This window comes from Panthera leo, chromosome F3 (assembly GCF_018350215.1).
Source record: "Panthera leo isolate Ple1 chromosome F3, P.leo_Ple1_pat1.1, whole genome shotgun sequence".
Lineage (NCBI taxonomy): Eukaryota > Metazoa > Chordata > Mammalia > Carnivora > Felidae > Panthera > Panthera leo.
Window position 1 is genome coordinate 31,630,231 of NC_056696.1, and position 26,061 is coordinate 31,656,291.

The 26,061-nt window shown below is 36.8% G+C and overlaps 1 protein-coding gene and 1 long non-coding RNA gene across 2 annotated transcripts in view; one reads left to right on the plus strand and one right to left on the minus strand.

Annotated features, from left to right (window-relative positions):
- Positions 1 to 26,061, plus strand: part of INTS7 (integrator complex subunit 7) — a 92,422-nt gene that overhangs the window by 18,447 nt on the left and 47,914 nt on the right. Inside the window, exons 4-7 of the mRNA XM_042924937.1 lie at positions 1,908 to 2,045; positions 9,378 to 9,424; positions 12,970 to 13,169; positions 13,873 to 13,995. Of these exons, the coding sequence (XP_042780871.1) occupies positions 1,908 to 2,045; positions 9,378 to 9,424; positions 12,970 to 13,169; positions 13,873 to 13,995 (508 nt within the window). The remainder of the gene's footprint in view (positions 1 to 1,907; positions 2,046 to 9,377; positions 9,425 to 12,969; positions 13,170 to 13,872; positions 13,996 to 26,061) is intronic.
- On the minus strand, positions 6,980 to 12,064 carry LOC122211649. The gene is made up of 3 exons (XR_006198768.1): positions 11,895 to 12,064; positions 10,234 to 10,329; positions 6,980 to 7,103 (listed from the first exon to the last, which is right to left on the minus strand). It is a non-coding gene; the product is annotated as an uncharacterized LOC122211649 (long non-coding RNA).

A 26,061-nucleotide genomic window follows, 5' to 3' on the forward strand; every position in this document is an offset into this window, starting at 1 on the left:
TCTCTGCCCCTCCCCTGTTCACGCTCTGTCTCTCTCTGTCTCAAAAATAAATAAACGTTAAAAAAAAAAAATCTATCTTTGAAATGTATGAAGCATATTAGTGATTATATATTCATTCCTTCTATCATGAAATGCTTGATTATAATACTTTTTTTATAAATAAAAAGATATAATACAGAAATGATCTTAACATTTTATAGGAACACGATTTTTCATTGAAGAGCCTGGTAATAGCACAATGAAAAACCGAAAAACGAGTCTGTTGAGAAAAACAAAGTCTACAAAGAAAAGATGGGGCTGGTAAATGATAGATCAACATTAAGTACCTGTTGAGTAGAAAGTTTGTTGTGTGTTTTAAGGAACATAGATTTAAGTGAGAACTCTGATCTCAAGGAGACTGCTTTCTAGAAGAATGTATTAATAAGATTAAACTCATGAAGAAAAGCAAAAAGTGATGTCTCTCAAACGCTAAGGAGTTTTTAGAGTCAGAATGATTTAAACTTAAAAAGGAGAAAGGACAAGGAAGAGATGATATTTCAAAGATGTTTTCTTTTTTTACCCATTACTTTAGACTTACCAATTAAAACAGGGGCGCCTGGGTAGCTCAGTTGGTTAATAAACATCCGACTCTTGATTTCTGCTCAGGGCATGATCTCACGGTTCGTGAGTTTGAGCCCCGGGTCAGGCTCTGCTCTGACAGCGCAGGGCCTGTTGGGATTCTGTCTCTCTCTCACTTTTGCTCTCACTCTCTCTCAAAAATATTTTTAAAAAATCTAGACTTATCAAAGCAAATGGAAGGAGAAGAAGCTGGAAGGTATTTATAAGGTTTGAAATGTAGTGCTACAAGTTATTTATAATATTACCAGAAATATCTTCAGAAAGTAGTGACCAGTGGGATTATGCTTGTTTTGCCCTTTTATATTTAAATAGCAACAAACTGTTAATCCAAATGTGTCAATATTAGCCTAATCTCATTTTCTCTTGTATAAAATATATCACAAGCCATTTATTTCTTTTGAAAAATATCTATGTAATTTCAAAACTTTATTTTCAAATTGAATACAAATCACATATTTAGTCCGTTTTAGTATTTTGTTTTGTATAAACTCTAACACTTCTGTCCAGTCAAACCTCCATAAGATAGTGATGGCGTGTCAAGTTGGACGGTACTTAGGACATTGACTTAGACAAAGGTTGTCCCTGTAAGAACTCTGTTTTGTTCATTGCAGTGTTTTGCAGCCCTCTAACATCCACGCCTTTCTGCTGAAAACATCTTTCAAGCTCTACCTTCTGTAGTTTATGTTACAAACAATAGATTTTTTTTTCCCTTTCCCAGATTGACAGTTTATTATAAAGTAGCCTGTGTTTTTCCAGACTCTACCTTCCTTACCCTCGCAGACTCCGATATGAGCCCCAGGGAACATCCTCTACCTCTTTTCTCTTGGTGTTGAAGACAGATTTGAAGATCATGCTATCAGTATTTACTGATGTGGAAAAAAAAAATTGGAAATCTTACTTTTTTTACATTGTGGATCTGCTTAATAGCAAAAATGTTGCTCTGCTAAAATGGACTTACTTACAGAACATTGGAAAATTGGTATTTTGATGCTTTAATAATTCAGAAGTTTCTGGGCTCCACTTGGTACCTGGAATGTACTTCAGGATGATAATTTTAAATTTTGCTTATGTTAGATAAGCCATGTTAATTTTTCTGACATATTGGAGTATGGGAAAGTGTTTAGAATTTGAGTCACTGCTTGGTTCCTAAAATTGATGCTTTATTAACCTGAGGTTTAAGGATTTACCTACAAATTTTAATTTTGGTATCTAGCTTTGCCTTGCTTCTTCCTCTCTTGATTTTTAGCTTAAGGTATTTCTGTTATTCTTGGGTTTCTTTTTCTCTGTAGGATGTTGGGAAGTCTGGCATCAATAATTCCTGAGAGGAAGAATGCTCATCACAGTATCCGACAGAGTCTGGATTCACATGATAACGTAGAAGTTGAAGCTGCCGTTTTTGCTGCTGCAAACTTTTCTGCACAGTCAAAGTAAGCATCAGCCTTTTAATAATTTGGCTTCCCGAGAAGAGGTTTTGAAGGAATAACTCATCACTGTACATAAACACTAAGAGGAAAATATAAATGGCGAGGCGTATTTTCCAAGAGAGTTTACATCATGTTGGGGAAACAGAACCTCAGTACATGTAATAGAAAAGTACATATGTTGGCATTAACTGTAATAAATGAGAATTTCCAGAAGGACAGATCAGCACAGATTGGGGTAGTTAGGGAGGGCTCCATTGAGGAACCGAAGTTCTGTCCACCGAGGCACCCTCCTAAACATACACGGTTCGGATGCTCAATTGCTACTTTCTGTTGTCTCTTCAAGGTTGGCTGTTTGGCATTAGAGCTGTGGATAGTTTGACAGAGATAGTAACTCGAGCTGAAACCAGGTTTAACCTATTTGGGATGTCATATCCTACACTATTATCTTGTAGGACAGTTTTGTTTTTTTTTTTTTTGGATGCAGTGTTGACCATGATTATGTTACTGTTTGACTTGTTAAATTACTCTCTCTAAAAAAATATATTATCCCCTTTACTGACTGATAATCAAAAGTAGCATTGCTCTGGAGGACATTTTGGTAGTATGCATTTTGCCTTAAACATGTCCATCCTTTTTCTCCTTAAGTGGGCCTATGAAGTCCACTTCTGAGAACTTACCCCAAGGAATCAGCAAAATGTACTGATAATTATTTGCAAGGATGCTAGTTGCAATGTTATAAAAACAAAAAAGATTAGTAGCAACCGAACTTCTAACCAATGTATGTAGATAAATATGGTCATATAATGAAGTGTTATATCAGTTCTTAACAAATATATTTTAGAAATGTATTTGAAAACAGGGTACATCATAGCTTATGGGATAGTATAGAATATATTTTTTAAGAAACGTGTGTTTGTATTGATGGAATGGAAAAAGACAAAGGATATATAGATCAAATATTGTCTCTGGGTGATAAATTGGTATCTTATTTTAATTTTACTTTTTATAAATTTCTGTATATACTGTCAGGAGCAGGTTTGGACTTTATAATCAGATGAATGATATTATTTTTGAAATTAAAAAATAGCATTTCCTATTAAGAATCTCTGCTAAATTTGGATAAAACTTGAAATAATCACCAATTTTCTTCATTCAGATTTTAGCCATATGAGTATTCATTTCTTCAGCTGCTCCTATCAAACCTTCAGAATCATAGGATTATTCATTGGAAAAGGAGAATGGAGAATAGAAAGCATGTAATTTTTAATGTACTGCTCAAAATTAGTAGGTGTGGCAGTAATTGAGGAAGAGAAATATCTGAGTAAATACAATTCTTATTTGTGCTTTTGAAAACTAATGTTTTTTTTCTTATTGAGAGTAATTACTATTGAGAGAACTTTTTAAAAATTATTTTTATTGGATAAGAATTATATTTAGTGAATGGTTATCTGATTACCACTGACAAAGTGCCAGTACTTTATAATCTGAGTAAATTTGCTACTTTCTGTAGCTCCAAAATAGTTTTTTCTTTTTTTTTTTTAATTTCTAATGTTTGTTTATTTTTGAGACAGAGAGAGACAGAGCATGAGCAGGGGAGGGACAGAGAGAGAGGGACACACAGAATCTGAAACAGGCTCTAGGCTCTGAGCTGTCAGCACAGAGCCCGACGTGGGGCTCAAACTCACAAGCTGAGAGATCATGATCTGAACCGAAGTCAGACGCTTAACCCACTGAGCCACCCAGGTGCCCCTCCAAAATAGTTTTCTAAATTTAGTTTCTAAATTTAGATGATAGATTTGTAATTTAGCGATTATATTTGATTTAACGAGAATCATCTTTACTTCAGATTTTCTCTTATGTTATAATCAGAAGCCAATTTTACCAGCTATGGAATTTCTAATCTGTTTTAGAAAAGATTAAGACCAAATAACATAGAAACATGATTCTTTGTTTATAGAATTGATGACCAGTAAACATTTAAATTGACAGTTTATGTAGAAGCAGTTTTTAGTGTAAAAGGTTTCAATATGATATAATTTGTGATGTTTAAAAATACCAAAATAGCACAGTAGGGAAGGCTGAAGGGCTTATCAAAATGTATCAGAGTGTAAAATTGTATGATGAACTGTATCTTTTTGAGATTAGCGTTTACCTCTTCTGAAATGATGACAGACCTGGCCTGAGATCAGATAGCTCAACCAGTACTGAAGGGTTTTTGTCTTAGTATCTCTATCAATTTTGGATCTTAAATGGATTAGAGCAACTGGCCAAATAAGACCTTAAGAATTTATTTAACACTGTTCTCCCCCTGTCTAGTATCATAATCACATCTCACTTGTTCTAAAAAAGGTTGGGATTTTATATATCTAAAGAGCTAGTCACCGGGTCACAAAGCAGGAGTTGGAAACCCAAATGCCTTCAGAGAATGGGGATGCATTGTCAATGAGAAAGGTGCCCTCTTGTGGCCACTGTGCTGAACTGAATAGTGCACTTGCCATTTAAAAGTGGTAGCTGCATGCCCCTTGGCCCCAGCTGATTGTGACAGGGCAGGAATGTAGGTGCAATGTTGTGAGATCTGACTTTTTTTTTGGGGGGGGGGAGCTGGAAAATCTGATTATTCTGTTTATAATCTTATTACCATATGAGACTATATATTTTTAACGTACATTCTTAGTGTTGACATTAAGAATTTTAAAAAGTGTTACTGGATAAGTGAAAGCAAAGAAAGAAAAAAAGAAAGAAAGAAAGAAAGAAAGAAAGAAAGAAAGAAAGAAAAGAAAGGAAAAGATAAGAAAACTGCAGGCTTCTAATTTGCACTTCATTGGCCCTAAAGCCCTGTAACAGATTTTTAAATTTTGAGTTGCATAAAAGTTATATAGTTAGTGAAAAAAATTCTTATTGAATATCCACCATATCCAGATAACTATTCTAAGCACCCAGGAATACAGGGGTAGAGAAGATCATGGCCCTATTGTTATGTAAACCCAGAATAGTTTTAGATGCGTGTTAATATATGAAACACTAAAACCATTTTGTGATAAAAATAATTTCATCATTGTGATAATGACCTGAATGAACTGCTTTAAGTAGGGTGATCAGGGAAGGCCTCTCTGACGAATGACATTTGAGCTGAAACTGGGTGATAAAGAGGCAGCAAGTGAGAGGAAGAATATTCTAAGAAGAAGGGATAACAAGTATGAGAGCATTCTGAAATGTGGATGAGTTGTATATACAGACCTGATACACCTTTTACCTTATACCTAAAAGACATTTATAACTTAACGTTTTCTTATCAAATGTGAAATTGTTATCTTAGAACAGTAGTTTTCAAACTATTTGGTATTAGAATCTCTTTACACTTTTCAAGCATTATCGAGGTCCTCAAAGAGCTTGTTTATGTGGACTACAGTGGTTGATATTTACACTATTAGAAATTTAAATGTCTAAATTTTTAAAGTACTTATTAATTCATTTTTAAAATAACAGTTCTCTAAAGATGTTAATGTAAAAATACTGCTATGAAAATAATTATTTTCCAAAATAAAAAAGCAGTTTTGTGAGATGAGTAGCATCGTTATACCTTTTTTGGAAATCTCTTTAATGGCTGGCTGGATTCTAATATCTGTTTCTGTACTCAACATTTCTGCTGGCAATATGTTATTTTGGTTAAAGTGTATGAAAAAAATCCAACCTCACACAGATATGTAGTTGGAAAAGAAAGGAATATTTTTATTTATTATTTGTTTATTTTATTATAGGGGTTTTATTTTATTTTATTTTATTTTTAAACATGAAATTTATTGTCAAATTGGTTTCCATACAACACCCAGTGCTCATCCCAACGGGTGCCCTCCTCAATACCCATCACCACCCCCCTCTCCCTCCTACCCCCCATCAACCCTCAGTTTGTTCTCAGTTTTTAAGAGTCTCTTATGTTTTGGCTCCCTCCCTCTCTAACCTCTTTTTTTTTTTTTTCTTCTCCTCCCCCATGGTCTTCTGTTAAGTTTCTCAGGATCCACATAAGAGTGAAAACATATGGTATCTAAGAAAGGAATATTTTTAAAGGCTTGATAGGTAATTACGGATATTTTTCTTTGATGCTATACCAAAACCAGACAAGTATGGTTTCTTAAAGTTAAACTGCAGTGTGGGCTCTAGAACCGTATCCATGAACTTGTACTTTATTATGCTGAAATCCATTGGAATCTCTTACCCGTGTCTGTTTTTATAACTTATGCATTTGTCTTTTGGAAAGTATTGGTTCGCTGTGTTATGCACGTCATCCAAATGTTGACGCACCTCACTGTATCATATCAGAGGTTCACATTTGTTACTCTCACCACCGATCTCATCAGGAAAGTCTTTAAATATTAAGCTGTCAAACTCATGGCCATAGTTGCAAGTTTTCTGAAATCCTGATTTTTGCTTAGAAGTTCAGATTGGCAAAAAACTTTCCCGTTATTTTCTGTGAATTTACAAGCTGGCTTTATTCGTCTTTTGAGAAAATGTCTACCAAATAGCCATGTCTGAATAACCATGAAGTTTTATGAAAAAAAATGGCTAATTCATATCATAATTGAAACAGTTGCTGGGGACTTATCCTGGAGACATCCAGTGTGTACTTTATGTGTGCCTTCCATTTTGTCCGATAATATTAAAAAGACACTTGCTCAAGGGTTGAAATTCAATAAAATTAGTAATTTCCACTGTTTTATCAGGGACATTTGTAAGCACATCTGACTTCCTTTCTTCCTTTTCATGTGAGTGTGCAGCGGTCAGCAGTGCAATGACCGTAGTTCAGTTTGGGGACACTGCCTTGACTCTTGGTGAGGTGCTAGCAATTTCAATCGTTACTTTGGTACCAGTGGTGAAGATGGCAGCATTGGTGTTCCAGAAAAACCAGAAAATTTAAAAACAACCAAAAAAAAGTTACTCACTTTGAAAATTTCGGCACAAATCATGTTGATTGCCCAGAGTTCACATAAGAGATGAGGTTTTATGATTAGGTGATGCTGATACAACCAGAAGAGCATGTCTCGCCATGTCTGTTGATTTGTCCATCTGTATGCAGAAATAAAACTCTGCAGTTGAGCTGTGACTTAGTCTTCCTGTTTGCAGCTAAATCTTTTATTTCATAAATTACTCTAATGTTGAAAAGTGGCAGTGCCTTGACTTCTTTCACTGACTTTTCATCCAGGTTTTCAGCATTGTCAGTGCTCAGCTGCACATGACTCTTATGTTAGGTGCACTTCTCCAGCCAGTGCATTATAACTCACCCTGTTCTTATTTTTGGTTTGAAAATCAATATTTTGCTTTTAAAGAGCCCATTTAAAATAGTCTTTTTAAAAAAATGCTAAATAGTCTCAAAATGAAACCACGAGTTAACTGGTACCATAATACATTTTGAAATGTTTTATATCATGAGGCACGATAAGTTAAATTATAAACATCTAAAAAAATCAAGGATAGCTTTAGTCATTTTTTTTAATTTACAATTTTGCTTTCCTTTAGAATAGGTTCTTTCTTTCCACACATTAGAAAACTCTCTGATATGTCAGTTTTAGCTTTTTTCAGCATCTTTAGACCTAGACAGTTCAGCTGTGTGTTGAGAAAACGAGCCTGCTAATCTCTGGCCAGTGATTTTTTTTTTTTAAATTATAAAAAAAGACTTTGCAAATAAACTTTATTTTATTTTGGAATAAAATATTATTGAATTCTAAAACAAAAGCAACTTTAGATAAAATTTTAGGAAAATCTTCCAAAATTTAATGCAGAACATGACAATGTGTACTTCCTGATATGTTTCTCTATAAACATAAGGAAAACCTCAGGATTTCAAAATAATGATGAATGATAATGAGATTCTAAAGATAATAATAGATATAGTCAAGGGACGCCTGGGTAGCTCAGTCAGTTAAGCGTCCCACTTTGGCTCAGGTCATGATCTTGCAGTTCATTTGTTCCAGCCCTGCGTGGGGCTCTGTGCTGACAGCTCAGAGCCTGGAGCCTGCTTCAGATTCTGTGTCTCTCTCTCTGCCTCTCCCTGCCTCGTGCTCGCTTCTCTCTCTCTCTCAAAAATAAACATTAAAAAAAATAGATACAGTCAAATATAGTAACAACACAGGAGAATTGAGAACAAATTGAGTTAATCTCAGAGAACGTATTCATATACTAAACCTACTACCTTGGAAAATTCTAGAAAACACAAGAATGCACAATTACACATTCCATTAGCTGTCAAGAGATGGTGTCATTATGCATCATGTAGACTCTGGAAAACACTGAGCTTATGAGAGAATGAAACTGAAAATGGCAAATATCTTAATGGCAGGAAATATTTTATGTGGACATCCACTGAACTGCAGAGGGGGAGTATTTTATGTCTTAACATATCATTTATCATGGCTAAATGAGCCAAGCTTGATCATATTATCTGTATCATATTTCCTTACATATGATGTAATGTCCTATCCCAAATATTCATGTTATTAATAACTTTTGCAACACTCACTTATATTTTTGTTAAGACAGAATCAAAAGCAGCCCCTTGGAAAATACTTTACATGTATATAATATAAAAAAAAAAAAAACCCAAACATGGCTAACTTTAAATAATTCAGCTCTTGGTAAGATTCTGCCCATATTTCCTACCACTTTTCTATTTCATAATTAGTCTATTTTTCTAAAACTTAGAATATTTAAAATATATTTTATTCCTTGTATAGTCAGCTTATGGTATTAAAAGCTTTTCATAATTAAAAGCTTTTCCTAAAACATCATGAACTGAGATGGTGACCTCGAATCTTTTAGACAGTGGGGCTTGGTGATGCAGGATACGTGCAGCAGCACTCGTATGTCAGAGCATCGTTCCTTGAACGCCACTTGAGAATAGTGTTGACAGAGCCGTTCGCTGGTGAATAGTGTTGACAGAGCCGTTCGCTGGTGGAAGTTTAGGTGTCAGTTGCAGTTCTCACCCCACCCCCCGTACCAGACCCTTGTTACGATTTGTAATATTGTGTTGATTTTGTTCTCTTTAAGTCCTTAGAAAACGTCAGCAAAGCCTAAGAGACTCTTAAAAACTGAGAACAAACTGAGGGCTGATGGGGGGTGGGAGGGAGGGGAGGGTGGGGGATGGATATTGAGGAGGCCACCTGTTGGGATGAGCACTGGGTGTTGTATGGAAACCAATTTGACAATAAATTTCATATATTTAAAAAAAATCATTAATAATGAATACACTAAAATAATGTATTAAATTGGAAAAAAAAAAGAAAACGTCAGCAAATGTAATTTTTCTTGGTTTTAAAGTTGTTGCTGTTCTCTCTTTTTTCAAAGGGATTTTGCTGTAGGAATCTGTAACAAAATCAGTGAAATGATTCAAGGTATGTGTGCTTCATTTAGTATTATGAAGTGACTTACTGGGATTTGTATTAATAATAGCTGCTACCATTTATTAAGTACTTACTGTGTGCTTGTCACCATTCATTTACTTATTCATTTAAATAATATTTATTAAGTGTCTTCTAAATGCCAGAGCTGTTCTGGGTGCTTAGGATACAGTAATGAACAAAACAAAGTCCTTGCCCTCCTGTAACCTACATTCTAGTGGCAGAAGTGGGGGGTGGGGTGGTGGTGGCAATAGACAAATAAAAATAAAATATAACAGTTGCTATGGAAAAAAAAGCAGGGTAGGGACAGGGAGCTCCCAGAGTAGAGTCCCCACCCCAGGGTGGAAGGGGGTGCTTTATATTTTGTATATGCTGGTCAAGGAAGGCCACTAGTGGAGTGATACTTGTGTGAGAGATGCAGATATTTAGGGGAAGAACAGTCTGATCTGGGGAGCGGAGGGCTGTTAGAAGTTCTGGAGTTCGTTTCTTACTCTGTTCATGTTCCTCCAGTGTCTTCTTCCAGTTGCAGCTAAACTCAAATCCAGATTCCTTACCATGGCCTACAAGGCCCTAGTTTTCTAATCTCATCTTCCATATTACGCTTCATGTGTATTAACCCCATTTACCCTCCTGCTCATTAAAGGGGGCTCTGGGGCTCCAGCACTGCACAGCTCTAGAGAGCACCACGTCCTTTGTATTTTTCTAAGTGACGTTCCTTTGAGTTGTACAACTTGGCAGACGTCGACAGGTAATGCTGTTAGGTCTCTTTTACAGAAAAGGAAATGGAGCCACGTTAAAATTACCTGAAGACCAGGATACAATGGTTGAGCTTTGTCCTGTTCTCCTTTATTCCTTTGTGCTTTTTTCTCACTGCCAGAAAAGGGCTCTACTGCAGAAAGCTATCATTAAAAGGATGCGTCACTCATTTGTTGAGTAGTTTTTATCAAACGCTTGCTCTGTCAGACAGGAGCTCAGCAGGGAACAGATATCACACTTGAATTAAAATAATCCAAGGAGGGTTTAAGGAAGCAGCAATTTATAAAGTTGTGGGCAGGATGAACTGTAGGGGATAATGTAGTCCTGCACCCAAGGGTGCAAAGAGGGAGTGATTACCAGAAGCGTGAAGTCATGTCAAGAGGGCCACTTTGAAAAACTGACCTTCAGTGTGCTTGACCTGATGTGGCCCTGTGGAGAGGGACTCAGGGAATAAATACCCTGACGTCTTTCTTCTTCCTCCTATACCCTGCTGGGGCTCTACACTGGCTAAACTCAGACAGCGGGCAAATAGCAAGGGAGTTGGTGGAAGCTATGCCCATGACCTTCCTATGCCGGTGCGGGAGTATTGTGTGTATTTGGGTGATAGTTTTTTGGGTTTATTCACATGTAGAAACCCACTAGTTTGCACACTTAAGATTCATTATTGTTTCTCAAGTTTTATCTATAAAAAAATTTAAGCAAAAGAACAGGAACTCTAGGGGGTTGAAAGAGAAAGAGGGAAAAAAAGCACAGGAGTAGGGTGGAGGAAGGCTGGAGCCCAAGATAGGGAAATGGCAGGGGAGTCTTAGTAATAAAAGCATCCTTACATTTAAGTTTAAGTTGCTTGTGTTTCTGCCAAGGAAAACCTCTTGAGTGTCCCTAAACCAGTAAAAATGTCTATCAATGCGAAAAATTCCACTGACTGCTGGGTTGAGCATAGATTTGCAGAGGAAGGAGGGAGGGATATGAGATAGGAGTCTGCCATGGGGAAAGGTGTAAGTAGGGAAAATACTTAGGAGAACTTTGCAGTAATTCAGTCTGGAGATGATGGTGGAAGTCGGCCAGAGGGACAGCAATGGGAACAGAATGGCATTGTCAGATGTGGCTTGTATTTTAAAGCTACGATCAATAGGATTTGCTAATAAATTTGGATGTGGGGTGTGAGAGAAGTAAGAGAATCAAGAAAGGCTCTATAATGATGCACCTGTCATATACTAAAATGGGAAAAATTTTCCCATTTTTTTGTGGGGAAGACCAGAAGTTCTCTGCACCCCAGTAAGTACAAAATGCTTCTGACCAGACATCCCAGTGGAGGTGACAGGAGGTAATGGGATTCATGTATCTGAAGTTCAGGGGCAGGGTGGAGGGGTAGGAGGAGGTAGTCTTTAGCATATAGCTGATAATGGAAGCCATGGGATTATATCACCTCACTCAAGGAAAGTACTGAGGGTGAGAAGAAAAGTGTCTTAACCAACCCCAAGGAATACCAGAAATTAAAGTGTGGCTAAAAGAGATGAATACAGAGAGATTGAGAAGGAATAGCCAGAAGAAGGACAAAAGCCAGGAAGAATATGCCTTCAAGAGAGAAGAGTTTCAAAGACAGAATGGCCAGCAGTGTCAAACGCATTTGGTGCTGTAAGGATCAAAACATTAATAACATAAGCCGGTTATGGCTACAGAAAGGAAACCAGGGAGTCCATACTCTGACCTCATTTTTCTCCCCTCCATCTCCTGGGGCTCTCTGCTTTGGCCAGACCTAAACAGAGGCCACACAGCAAGGGAGTTGTCGATGGAAGGCACCCCTGGATGTTGGAATGTTCTTATATATTCCCACTAACGGTGACTTCACAATGGGAAAACAGTGTTCCGCAGAGTATGAATTAGCTTTTGGCATATATGTGGTGAATTATGATCTACAGGTTTTTGTTCTTTATCATCACAAAGCCATGCTGCAGAAGAAAACATGCTTTTGTGTAGCTACAGTGTTGACAGCAAAAGATATGCTGGACTTAATCCTCATGGAATGCCTGCCGTGGAGGAGGTAAAAAAAGGCATTGCCACACTAAGTTCAGAGAACTTCAGAACCCCTCAACACACAGTCTGTTCACATCCAGGTCTTGACTTAGTGTTGAAGGAAATAATTAAAACTGTAAATATAATTAAATTGTAGCCATTGAGTATGTGTGTACATATGTATATGTACCTGCATGCATATATCTTTTTAGTATGCTATGGGAAGAAATAGACAGCAAATAATAAACTTTGCTTTCTGCTGTGCCTTTTAAAGGCATTTTCTACTGTCAGCATGTAGTTTCATACTCACCAAAAAATTAATGTTAAGATAAATACTTTGGAAGAAAACTATCAAACTTAATTGGGGGTTAGCGTTACTATAATTATCTTTGATGTCGTAAACATAACATTAGTATACTGTTTGTTTTAATGGTCATTTTGCTAAGTGAATCAGACCTTTTTTTCTTTTAATTTTTTTTTAATGTTTATTTTTGAGAGAGAGAGAGAGACAGAGAGAGACAGATCACAAGTAGGGGGGGGACAGAGAGAGAGAGGGAGACAGAATCTGAAGCAGGTTCCAGGCTCCGAGCTGTCAGCACAGAGACAGATGTGGGGCTCGAACTCCTGAACCCCGAGATCATGACCTGATCTGAAGTTGGATGCTCAACCGACTGAGCCACCCAGGCGCCCCGAATCAGACCTTTTAAATGTGAAATATTATCAAGGATGATAATCAGAAATCTGTCCCTAACGATTCCTTTTGCATCCAGGGTTAGCCACACCAGTTGACTTGAAGCTGAAGTTAATCCCCATCCTTCAGCACATGCACCATGATGCGATCCTGGCGTCCAGCGCACGTCAGCTTTTACAGCAGCTGGTCACGTCCTATCCCTCCACCAAGATGGTGATTGTTTCTTTGCACACTTTTACTCTGCTTGCCGCTTCATCTTTGGTTGATACGCCTAAGCAGGTAATTTCAGTTTTCTTTAAACTGCCTTTTCTTCAGTAAACTTTCCTATTAAGTATAAACCAAGAAATTTAAGTAACCCCTAAGCTTTGATAATATTAAGGTCCCTTTCTCTGATAAAGATGACTTAATTTCCTTTTGCTTGCTTTTTTCTTTCTGCATCCACAGTAGTAATTCTTGGGAGCCCTTTAAGAACATGAAGTAGAAGTGAGGGCACTTGGCAGAGCATGGAGTTGGCAGTAAAGATTAAAAGGCCAGGTCCTGTGCTAGAATCTTACGAGTTAAAGGATTATAAGTATACTTTTTTTAAACTTTTTTTTTTTTAACGTTTATTTATTTTTGAGACAGAGAGAGACAGAGCATGAACGGGGGAGGGTCACAGAGAGAAGGAGACACAGAATCTGAAACAGGCTCCAGGCTCTGAGCTGTCAGCACAGAGCCCGACGCGGGGCTCAAACCCACAGACCGTGAGATCATGACCTGAGCCGAAGTCGGACGCTTAACCGACTGAGCCACCCAGGCGCCCCAATATAAGTATACTTTTATGCACGAGGAGAAACTGGCCCAAACATGGACCCATAGCTAATGATAGGGCTGCAATCTGAAATGAGTCCTGTCTCAGATCTAAAAGCTTCACTAAACGGTAGTACATCCCTAATGGTAATTTCGGTGGCAGTGTTGTTCATGAATGACCTTTCTTTCATAGATTCAGCTACTATTGCAGTATTTGAAGAATGACCCTAGGAAGGCAGTAAAGAGACTTGCTATTCAAGATCTGAAATTACTTGCCAATAAAACACCACACACTTGGAGTAGGGAAAATATTCAGGTATGTAGAACTTTCAACATTAATATTTTATATAGAAAAATAATGCAACATTGTCATAAATTGTTCTGCTTTGCATTTTTGTACCATCTTTGTCATCTTTTAAATGTTTGAATTTGAAAAAAAAAATTAAGAGCAGTGTCGATACGTATGGCAGAAGTTATTTTTTAAGTGGCAAAATAAATACCTGAAACTTTTATCCTTTTGTGCATTGTTTGTTTTAGTGAGTTAGACTTTGCCTCTAAGTTTCCTGTTACTTTTCCCATAGCAGCACTAAGGCTACATGAGAAGCCCAGTAAAATCATTTATTTAATTCCTGTCTCCTTTACTCACTTTAGGGAGAACAGTTGGTGCCAGCTGTGATTTATTAGGGAGAAGGTACTGGAAGCGTAACTCAGCAAAGTATATTTTTCCTCTTTATAGAGAGGAAGGACATTCTTAAGTTTTATTTTGTAAATGCAGGAGCAGGTCTCAATCTCTAGACTTTTATTAAGGTTACTTACTTATTTTGAGGGCAAGAGAGAGAGCAGGGAAGGGACAGAGAGAGAGAGGGAAAGAGAGAATCCCAAGCAGGCTCCACACCATCAGTGCAGAGCCTGACGCAGGGCTCGATCCCCTGAACCGTGAGATCATGACCTGAGTTGAGATCAAGAGTCAGACTTAACGGACTGAGCCACCCAGGTGCCCCAGTCAATCTCTAGACTTTTAATGTGGCATCTTTTATAACATTTTTTAGGTCAAGTTAATGTTTTATATTTCTTCTCAAAAGAAGAGATTTGTTTATTCATTACTGTTAACAGATGCACCATTTTCTAAAAAATGTTTGAAGTGAAATGGAGGATTATTAGAATGTAACCTTTATTTTCATGGATTTTATTATCTTTTGGTGTCATCATAGCTACAGTGCAACAAAAACCTTTGAATTTCAGATCATGAAGCTAAGGTGCCGCGTTAATTTGGGTTTTTCGTTTGCAGTTTTCTAAACACGTTTCCGTATGTTGTGATTGGTAGGCCCGACTATTCCAAGAGATAAGGGCAGGTGTTAGTATTTGCATTTAGGGGGTGAACAAATTAGGGTTCAGAGAGACTTAATATGCTTAAGAGGGCTTCTTAAGGGGACTTAATTGAGATTTTAATTAAGAGAGCTCTGTCCTCTAATGCTTTTTCCACTAAATAATACTGTCTTTCCAAGAAGAGAATGTACTCGGCTACAGCAGGGAAGCAAACCCAGTGAAAGTGTTGTATTATTCCTTCACATTTGCCTCTTTATTGTATGATACATCACATGTACAAAAAAGTATGTAAAATATGGCTTAATGGTTTAAATAATTGTAAATGAAAACAATGTAGCCGCCATCCAGCTAGAAATAGAGGACTGCAGGCTCACAGACCTGCCACCTTCCCTCACACAGTCCTCCCTGATCAGAACCAGAACACCTACCCAGAGGAAACTGCTATTTTGACTTTTGTGATAATCGTTTCTTCACTCTTTATTGTTTTACCACCTATATATGCTTCCCTGAAAAATAATGTTTAGTTTTTGTTTTTATTTCTTTTGCTTAACATCGTACTGATGAGACTCATCCATGTGTTTGCATGTTTGTTTTTTTTTCCCTTTAATGGCTATGTAGTTTTCCATTATACGAATGGACCACAGTTTATTTGCTTTTGATGGGTTATTTCCAACACGGGGCACTTGCAAACAGTGCTGCTGTGGGCATTCTTTATCTCCTGGCACATATGTGCTGGGCTTTCTTTGTATACTTAAGAGTGAAACTGCTGACTTCTAGAATATGTAGATCTTCAGCTCTACCAGTTAATGTCAAACTGTGTTCCAAATTGATTGAGCCAGTTTACATTCCTAATAAGGTGAGTGCCCATTGGTCCACTTCCTTGCCAACACTTAGAATTACCAGACCTTTGCATTTTTACCAGTTTAGAAGTTGTAGTTTTAATTTGTAATTCCTTGATTACTAAAGAAGTTGAACATCCTTTTAATATGTTTATTGATCATTTGGATTTCCTCTTTTGTGACACAGCTATTCAAGTCTTGATTACTTTTCTGTTGATTTGTAGTCATTCTTTGTATATTCTGGATACTTGTACTTTATTGGTCCTTGGCATTCTATATAAATTTCAGAAGCAGCTGATCAAGTTCCAGGTTAAAAAAAAAAAAAATGCTGAGAGGGGCGCCTGGGTGCCTTGGTCAGTTAAGCATCTGACTCGATTTCGTCTCAGGTCACGATCTCATGATTTGTGAGTTTAGCCCCATGCGTGGGACTCTGCACTGACAGTGTGGAACCTGCATGGGATTCTCTCCCTCTCTCCCTCTTTCTGCCCCTCCCCCCTTCCCCCCCCCCCTTTCTCTCTCTCTCAAAATAAATAAAACTTGAAAAAAAAGCTGATCATTTCATTGGGATTACATTGAATGGAAAGATCAATTTGTAAGAAATTGATGTTTTTTTCCTCTTTTTTTTTTTTTTTTTTAATTTTTTTTTCAACGTTTTTTATTTATTTTTGGGACAGAGAGAGACAGAGCATGAACAGGGGAGGGGCAGAGAGAGAGGGAGACACAGAATCAGAAACAGGCTCCAGGCTCCGAGCCATCAGCCCAGAGCCTGACGCGGGGCTCGAACTCACGGACCGCGAGATCGTGACCTGGCTGAAGTCGGACGCTTAACCGACTGCGCCACCCAGGCGCCCCAGAAATTGATGTTTTTACAGTGTTATGTCTTCTAATACATGAATAAATACATTGCATTTATTTAGTTTTCTGCAGTTTATCTTTTACCTTAGTCTGTTTTGTCTGATACTAATATATTATTTCAGTTTTCTTCAGGATGTACCTACATGGTAGAGTATCATCTTTTTACTTCTAGTCTTTATCTGTATGTTTCAGATATATCTTATGTTAATTCTGCTACAAAGACCTTACAACACACTACTCATTTATATTCCTCTAAACTCTTACGTATTGTTGTCATGTGTCTTAATTCTGTCTTATCAATTCATTGATCATTTGGACCTTCCACTGTCTTTGCTCTTCAGGCTTTCTCTCTGGGATACTTTTTTTTTCCTGCCTTTGGAAAGTCCTTTATTGATTGATTGATTGATTTTTTTTGGTTGGTTGATTGATTGATTGATTGGGAAGCCCTTTAGTGAGGGTCTGTGGTGGTAAGCTCTCCCAGTATTTGCTTGTCTGAAACTGTCTTTATTTTGCCCTCCATCTTGAAAGATACTTTCTCTGGGGGTAGAATAATGCCCAGGGCCTTGAGGATACCATTCTGCCGTCTACTGATTTTCATTATTACTGCTGAGAATGGCAGTACTCTTTGGAAGGAACTTTTTTCCTGCTTTAAATTTTCTCTGTTTAATTTGACGGTCTGCACAGTGAACCATCTGTGGATTTCTTCTGTTTAAACTGTCTCGGCTATTGATTTTCTTGAAACATAAGAATGGTGTTTTTCAACACTTTTGGGAAATTGTCAGCCATCATTTTTGCAGATGTTGCTAGTCTATCTTGCCTTTCCTCCCAGATCTCCAGTTAAATGTATGTTAGCCCTTCTCGTAATCCCCCCCGTAATCTTATATCTTTTTTCCGCCTCTTTAACTCTCTGTGCCGTGCTCTGAATAATTTCTCCCGTCCATGTTTTAGTCCAGTAATTATCTCTCCAGTTTATCTAAGGTCTTTTCAGACCTGTCTCTGCTCTCTATTTCTCTTGGCCCTCTTTTGTAGTACCCTTTTTCCTTATATACTTGGCTGTTTTTTACTTTGAGCTCCTCATTTTCTTTGGAGAAGTGTGTGTGGGAATCTTCTAAAGAATAATTTCTCTAGAGAAGGTTTGCATTTGCTTCTGCTGGGTGGAGAGACCAGGTAGTGATTCATGTTGTGGGGAAAATAAAGTCAGGGAAGAAGATCAGTGAGTGAGGAAGAGGGAGGTTCTAGTTTTATGTAGGGTGGTCAGGGGAGCTCTCACTGAGAAGCTGACACTTTAGCAAGGACGTAAAGGAGGGATCCCAACTTTGTGAGCCTCTGAAAGAAGAACATTACCAGCAGGGAGAACAGCAAGAAAAAGGTCCTGATGTGAGAGCATTCATAAGTGTGAGATCAGTGTGGCTGTACATACAGTGTAAGATGGGTGGAGGGGGTAGCAGATCATTTAGGGCCTTTGAATCCTTTGTAAGGAAGGACTTTAGCACAGGCCATTATTATTTTTTCATTGAAATATATTTGACATATCACATTGTGTTAATTTAAGCATGTTATTATGGGACACTTCCATATTGTAATACGATTGCCATTGTTGTGATAATTAGCACCATCACATTACATAATTATCATTTCTTAATTTTAGTGTTTGGAATAGTTAAGTTCTAGAGTCTTAGCAAGCTTGATGATGATCATACAACATTGTTTTCCATATTCACTGTATGATACATTAGATCTCTAGGACTTATTTACTCATAAATTTGTACCCTTACACAACATCTGTCCTATCCTCCCACCCCCAGGTTAGACAGAGAGAGACAAATACTCTATGATGTCACTTATTTGTGGAATCTGAAAAGGCCAAACTTAGGAAAACTAAAACAGTGGTTTCCAGGGTGATGGGGGTGGGGTGCAGAGGACATTAGTATACTTGTTCTAAGAGACTCTCTCTGACTTAGATATATCGAGACTAGATTATAGGGACACAAGGGCAGAAGCAGGGGGAACATTTAGGAGGTAGTTGTAAATATTCCAGTTAGAAAATACTGTGGTTATCTGAACCTGGGGGAGCAGTGGAGATAGCAGTGAGAAGTGGTAATATTCTGGATATATTTTAAAGGCAAAGCTGACGGATTTACTGGCAAATTATACGTAGAGTGTAAGAGAAAGAAAGAATGACTCCAGGTTTTTGGCTTCAACAAATTTACTTGGATTGAGTAAGATTCTGGGAGGCTTTTTTCTTGAAGATCAGGAGTTCAGTTCTGAACAAATGACGTTTACAGTGTCAGACATCCAAGTAGAGATGTCAAGGAGTTGGGAGTTTAGTGAACAGATCTACCTGAAGTTGTAAATATGGGAGTCATCAGTTTATAGATGGTATTTAAACTCATGAGACCAGATGAGTCACCTAGGGAGAGAGTATAGATGAGATTCAGGGAACGATGAAATAAGAAAGAACCAGCAAAGCAACCTGATATGCAGTCTGTGAGGCAGGAGATAAGTCAAGATAGTATTATTTTATAGGAAGAAGGTTATAATCAACCATGAGGGATACTGTACTATATTTGTATTCTTCAGGATATAGGACTGATAATTTACCTTTGCAGTTAGCAAAACGAAGTCATTAATGACCTGCATGAGAGCAGTTTTATTGGAGTATTGTGGGCACAAGACTGGTTGGAGGAAAACAGGAAAAATACAGACTGTGAATATAGAAAGTGGGTTTTTAAAAATTTTTTATTTAAAAATTTTTTAAGTTTATTTATTTTGAGAGAGAGTGCTTGCATGTACACGAGTGGGGGAGGGGCAGAGAGAGAGAGGGAAAGAGAATTCCAAGCAGGATCCGAGCTGACACAGCAGAGAGCCCATTGTGGGGCTTGAACCCACGAACCATGAGATCTTGACCTGAGCCCGCATCAAGGGTTGGACACTTAACCTACTGAGCCACCCAGCTGCCCCTATTTTTTATTTCTTTTTTAAGTTTGAGGTTTTTGTTTTGTTTTTAATTTCAGAGGGAGAGAGAGAAAACAAGAGAACGAGCATGGGGGAGGGGAAAGGGGGAGAGAGAGAATCTTAAGCAGGCTCCACATTCAGTGTGGAGTGGAGCTTGAACTCAGGACCGGGAGATCATGACCTCAGCTGAAATCAAGAGTTGGATGTTCAACCAACTGAGCCACCCAGGTGCCCCTAGAAGGTTCTTTTAAAGGAGTTCTGCTTTACAAAATAGGTCAGTCAGAGTAAAACAAATCCCATATGATTTCACTCAGGTGGAATTTAAGAAACAAATAATCACAGGGGGAAAATGGGGAGAGGCAAACCAAGAGACAGACTCTGAACTATAAAGACCAAATGATGGTTATCAGGGGGTCAGTGGAGAGGATGGCGGGGGGCGCATGAGTTAAATAGGTGATGGAGATTTAGGAACGTACTTGTGATGAACACCAAGTGTTGAGTCACTAAATTGTACTCCTGAAACTAGTATTACACTGTATGTTAACTAACTGGAATTTACATAAAAACTAAAAACTAAATAAAAAATACGGGAGTTCTGCTTTAAAGAGCAAAGAATTGAGACTGTACTGCTAAAGTGTATGTTGTCTGCTTTTTGTTTTTATCATGGGAGGAGTTTAAAGAAACAGAAGTGCCATTAAGCTAGGGTAATAGAGGATTGCCAGATAAGATATTTGAGCAAAGCAGTGTATATACATATGGTTTCTGGCATATATATATAAGTGCTTTTTTAAGAGGCGCCTGGGTGGCTCAGTCGGTTGGGCATCTGACTTGGTTTCAGCTCAGGTTGTGACCTTGGGGGTTGTGGCGTCCAGCTCTGTGTCAGGCTCCTTGCTGGGCATTGAGCCTGCTTAGGATTCTCTTTCCCTCTACCATTTGTACTCTGTCTAAAAAAAAAAAGAAAAAAAATGCTATTGTAAGAGTAGCTCTAAAAAACTATATTAAAAGGTAAGATTTTTCTATCATTTTCTTCCTGTATACTTTGACAGATTGTAGGGTTCGGGTGGTGCTGTCTTAATAAAATGAATTGGGATCTTTATCTTTCTTTATTCTGGAATGGTGAATAACTATGACAGAAATTTTCTGTCTCCTAAGGATACTGCTTAAAAGGTATCAGAAACCCATCTGAACCTGGAACTTTCTCCAGGGATAGTATTTTGAGAATACTTCCAATTATTTATATAGGTATTGCCCTATCTTTTCTACCTTTTCTTCAACCAGTTTTGATGTTTTCCATTTAATTCACTTCTCAGATTCATTAGTATCAATATAGAGAACCTTTATAATTTTTAGTGTTCTTGTATTTGAAATTTTATCTTTATTTTTTCTTACTCTTTGTGTTTATATCCCCCTTTTCTTGATTTGACTTTGCAGAGGCATGGCTTTCTTATCTTTTTCAAGGGCTTAGAACACTTATTTTTATTCTTGTTTAATAATGAAAGCAGTTAAGGCTATTAATTTTCCCCGTAGTGCAGATTGCCTAAATTCTATAAATTATGGCTTCTAGTGCTCTCATTGCCATTAATTTGAAAAGCATTTTTTAGAAGTCAGGTTTATTGTGGTATAATTTATTTACAGAAACCTTTCTAGGTATACTGATCAATGAGTTCTAATAAGTGTGTATAGTTATATAACCACCACCACAATTGACATATAGAACATTTTCATCACCCCAAAAGTTCCTTCAGGCTCCTCTGTAGTCAGTCCTTCCCCCAACTCCTAACAACCACCAATCTGATTTCTGTCCCTATAATTTTGCCTTTCTAGAATATAAATGCAATCACACAGTATGTAGCCTTCTGGATATGACTTTTTTTTACTTAGCATAATGCTTTTGATATTCATTCATGTTGCTGCATTAAGCAGTAATTTGTTCCTTTTTATTGCTAAGTAGCATCCCAGTGTATGGACGTACCACAATTTGCTTATTCATTCACAGGTTGAGGGACACTTGGATTGTTTCCAGTTTTTGTTATTATAAATCAAGCTACTATTGTACAGGTCTTTGGGAGACATTTCTGAGGTAAATACCTAGGACTTGAACTGGTGGGTTGTGTGGTAAATATATTACTAACTTTGTAAGATACTGCCAAACTGTTTTCCATGCTGACTGTACCATTTTACATTCCCACCAGCAGTATGTAAGAGTTCTAGTTCTCTATCTTTGCTAGCACTCTAGCACTTTGATAGCACTCTATCTTTGCTAGCTATCATAGGGCTTTGTAATTTTAGCCATTTTATTAGGTATGCAGTGGTATCGCATCATGGTTTTAATTTGCATTTTCCTAATGACTAATGATGAGTATCTTACAGGCTTGTCATCTATATCTCTTTGGTGAAGTACCTATTTTAATCTTTTATGCATTTTTTAAAGATGGTGTTCTTGTTACTGAGGTTTTTATATATTCTGAATACAGATACTTGATCAGATATGTATTTTACAAGTATTTCCTGCCAGTATGTGTCTTTACAGTATCTTCTAGAGAGTAGAAGTTATTTACTTTGATGAAATTTAGTTTATCAATTTTTTTTTCACTTTTTTAGGTTGTGTTTTTTGTTTTATCTAGGAAATCTTTACCTGATCCAAGGTCACAGAGATTTTGCCCTGTGTTTTTTTCTAGAAGTTTTATAACTGTGGTTTTATATTTAGCTCTGTGTGATCCATTTTGAGTTGACTGTTGTCTACTCAGGTACAAGGTAGGGATTGATATGCATTTAGATAGGCAATCATCCCACACCTTTTGTTGAAAAGACTGTCCTTTCTTCATTGGCTTACCTTAGCATCTTTGTTAAAAATTCTTTTACCATGTTGACATAAGTCTGTTTCTGGGTTCTGTTTCTTTGATCTATGTGTCTATCCTTAAATGAATAGCACACTGTCTTGGGGTTTTTTTTTAGTTTTATTTATTTAAGTAATCTCTACACCTAATGTGGGGCTCCAACTCACGACCCTGAGAGCAAGAGTCCCAGGCTCTTCCGACTGAGCCAGCCAGGCACCCCAATAGCACACTATCTTGATTACTGTACCTTTATAGTAAGTCTTGGAATCAGGTGGTGTGAGTCCTCTACCTTTGTATGTATCAAAATTATTTTCGGTGTTCTAGGTCCTTTGCCTTTTCATATAAAATTTAGAATCAATTTGTCAGTCTCTGCAAAAAACCTTGCTAGGATTTTGATTGGTATTTGCATCTATAAATCAGTTTGAAAAGAGCTGACATCTTAATAGTATTGAGTTTTCTGATCCACGAACAAAATATCTCTCTCTGTTTATTTAGGTTTTAGTTTATCATCAGCAGTTCTTAGTTTAAAGCATCCAAATCTTGTAACATTCTGTTAGATTTATTCCTAAGTAGTTCGTGGGTTTTGGTGGTATTATAAATGATTGTTTTCTTAGATTTCCAAGAGAGCAATTTTGATTTCTTCTGTGACCCTGAAATTAATTTTTTTCTTTATTCATATTGTTTTTTTCCGGTTTTATTGAGATACACTTGACACACATCACTGTATAAGTTGAAGGCGTGCAGCATGCTTTCACTTACATTTATTGTGAAATAATGACCGAAGTAAGTTTACTTAGTGTCCGTCATCTCATGCAGGAACAATAGAAAAAAGTTTTCTTACGATGAGAGCTCTTACGCTTTACTCTCTTAACAATTTTCATATACATCACACAGCAGTGATGACTGTAGTCATGTTGTATGTTCCACACCTGATACCAACTGATCTTATAACTGGAAGTTTCTGTTTTTGAAGTTATCAGTTTTTTGTATTCATGGAATTTTTGTTGTTGCCAACCTTCTGTTATTAATGTCTAATTTTAAAGTTTCTTTGAGACCCAGTGTAGGATCACTTTTTATAAATATGGTTGACCATTGAACAACATGTGTTTGAACTGCATGGGTCCACTTATACATGGATTTTATATATAGATCTGTCAGACTACCATGTTCTACTGTGTAGGGAGTCAGCACCCTCACCCCTGTGTCAACTGTAGTTCAAAGGATTTAAAAAGAAGGTATATTTTCTATATTAATTATACCAGATATGTTATATGTAGTAAAATATGTAGACAAATATATAGTATATAATGTTACGTGTTATATATATGTATTGCGTTAATATTACATATTACATGTAATGTTACATATTGTATATGTATACTACATACTATATATATTACTAATATAGCGTTTTAGTATAAAGCTATATTGAATCTACTTTATTGATAGTACTCAAGTATACCATCTTAAATTATTTTTTTTTTTCTTTTCATCTATGGAGTTTTGATATTTATTCTCTTCTCACACCCATTTGTATTTTAATTTAAAAATCTTAGGGGCGCCTGGGTGGCTCAGACTGTTGAGTGTCCGACTTCAGCTCAGGTCATGATCTCATGGTCTGTGAGTTCAAGCCCCGCGTTGGGCTCTGTGCTGACAGCTCAGAGCCTGGAGCCTGCTTTGGATTTTGGGTCTCCCCCTCTCTCTGCCCCTTCCCTGCTCACGTGTGCACTCTCACTCTCTCTCTTTAAAAGTAAATAAATGGTAACAAAAGAATTTTTTTTATCTTAATGCTCTTATTGCACAAATAGAACTTATTAATGTAAAGGGATCCTCTATCTTATTTAAAGCTTTTTGCCTCTAGGGGCTCCTGGGTGGCTCAGTTGGTTAGGTGTCTGACTTCAGCTCAGGGCCTGATCTCACAGTTTGTGAGTTTGAGCCCCGCATGGGGCTCTGTGCTGACAGCTCAGAGCTTGGAGCCTACTTTGGATTCTATGTCTCCCTCTCTCTCTGCCCCTCCCCTGCTCATGCTCTGTCTGTCCCTGTCTCTCAAAAATAAATAAAACATTAAAGCTTTTTGTCTCTGATTCTTTATATATCATTAACATTGCTACTTGTTTTTCTTTGCATGTATTCATTAGTCTGTCAATTTTATTATTGACTTTTCTCCGTCATTTGGGTTTAATCCTTATAAATAGCACATAGTTAAATTTACCTCTTTAGACTTAATCTGAGTCTTTTTAAATAGTGTAATATAAATTATTTGCATTTATTGATATACCTCATGTTTTTGCTTACTTTCCCCATCTTCCTATTGTTCTTATACATTCTTTCTTGTTTCCTTTCTCCATTACTTTCCTTTGTTACTTTGATTGTTTTCTTTATTCCTTTATGTTCTAGTGAATTAAAAAGATTTTTAGATGCTAATTAAACATTTGTTTTTACTTATATCTGTACTCAGCATATATTAATGTAAGAACATGTGTGTCTGTTAAGAATGAAAAGTGTGGTCATTGAAATGTTGCAAATTTTAGCAGACTTGAATTCTCTTTTTTCCTCCCCTTCACTCTTTCCTATATCTTATTAAAATAATCTGGAATTTAATGATCAATCTTTTTTTTTTTTAATGCTATACAGTGGGTTTTTTTTTTGTAATAAGTTTTTTCATAATATATGCACTGAACTTCACAGCCACATGAACAGTCACTTAAATGTTAACTAGTTTGTTGATTTCACAGCTTGCTAGTATTTCTTCATTTTACCACATCTTCCCTTGAGTTTTTAATTCTGATTTATCTTTCTTTTTTCTTTGATTAACTAACTTTTTTCTTTGATTAATTTTAATTGAAAATATGTATTTTTTAATATTTGTTTCTCTCACAAAGAATTTTTTCCTGTGCCTGAAACCTGAGCATATTGATCTTAATTAAATAGATATGGTCAAATAATCACTACCTCACAGCCTAGATATATTTTTGAAAATATTGAAATAGAACAGAGGAAAACAGTGATAATGATATTTGTTGGTTTCAAATTTGAGTTTTACTCCCAATTACCAAGAGTAATTATATTTTTTCTAGGGCTTCCTTCTTCCCCCCCTTCCCTCCCTCCTTTTTTCCTGCCTCTCATCCAGTCGCATCCACCACTGATTAATTTTTGGGTTTTGGTACTTCAAGAGTGATTGTGTCTGTTTCATTGCTACTTTTGCTGGTGTGATGGTAGGTATTATAATTAACATATGGAATCATATATTCCAGATTTAAAGGAAATCCTTTCATTCTAAATGTTTTAAAAACACAAAATGAAGGCCTAATATAGTGTATTTTTATTAAAATAGCCAAAAACAGAATTAATTTCATAAGAACAAAAATATTTTTTCATGTGTTTATATTTTTGTTTGGATTTTGTATGCTTGCTAATATAAATATCCATTTTAGTTGGTGTTAATTTGTGTTAATAGCTTACACTTATTTTGATGTTATAATCTTATCTGAAGAAGTTGATTTATACAACCTGTCTGTTACGAAGCAAAAGATTATTCTGGATATTTTCAAAGACATAATTTTATTTTTG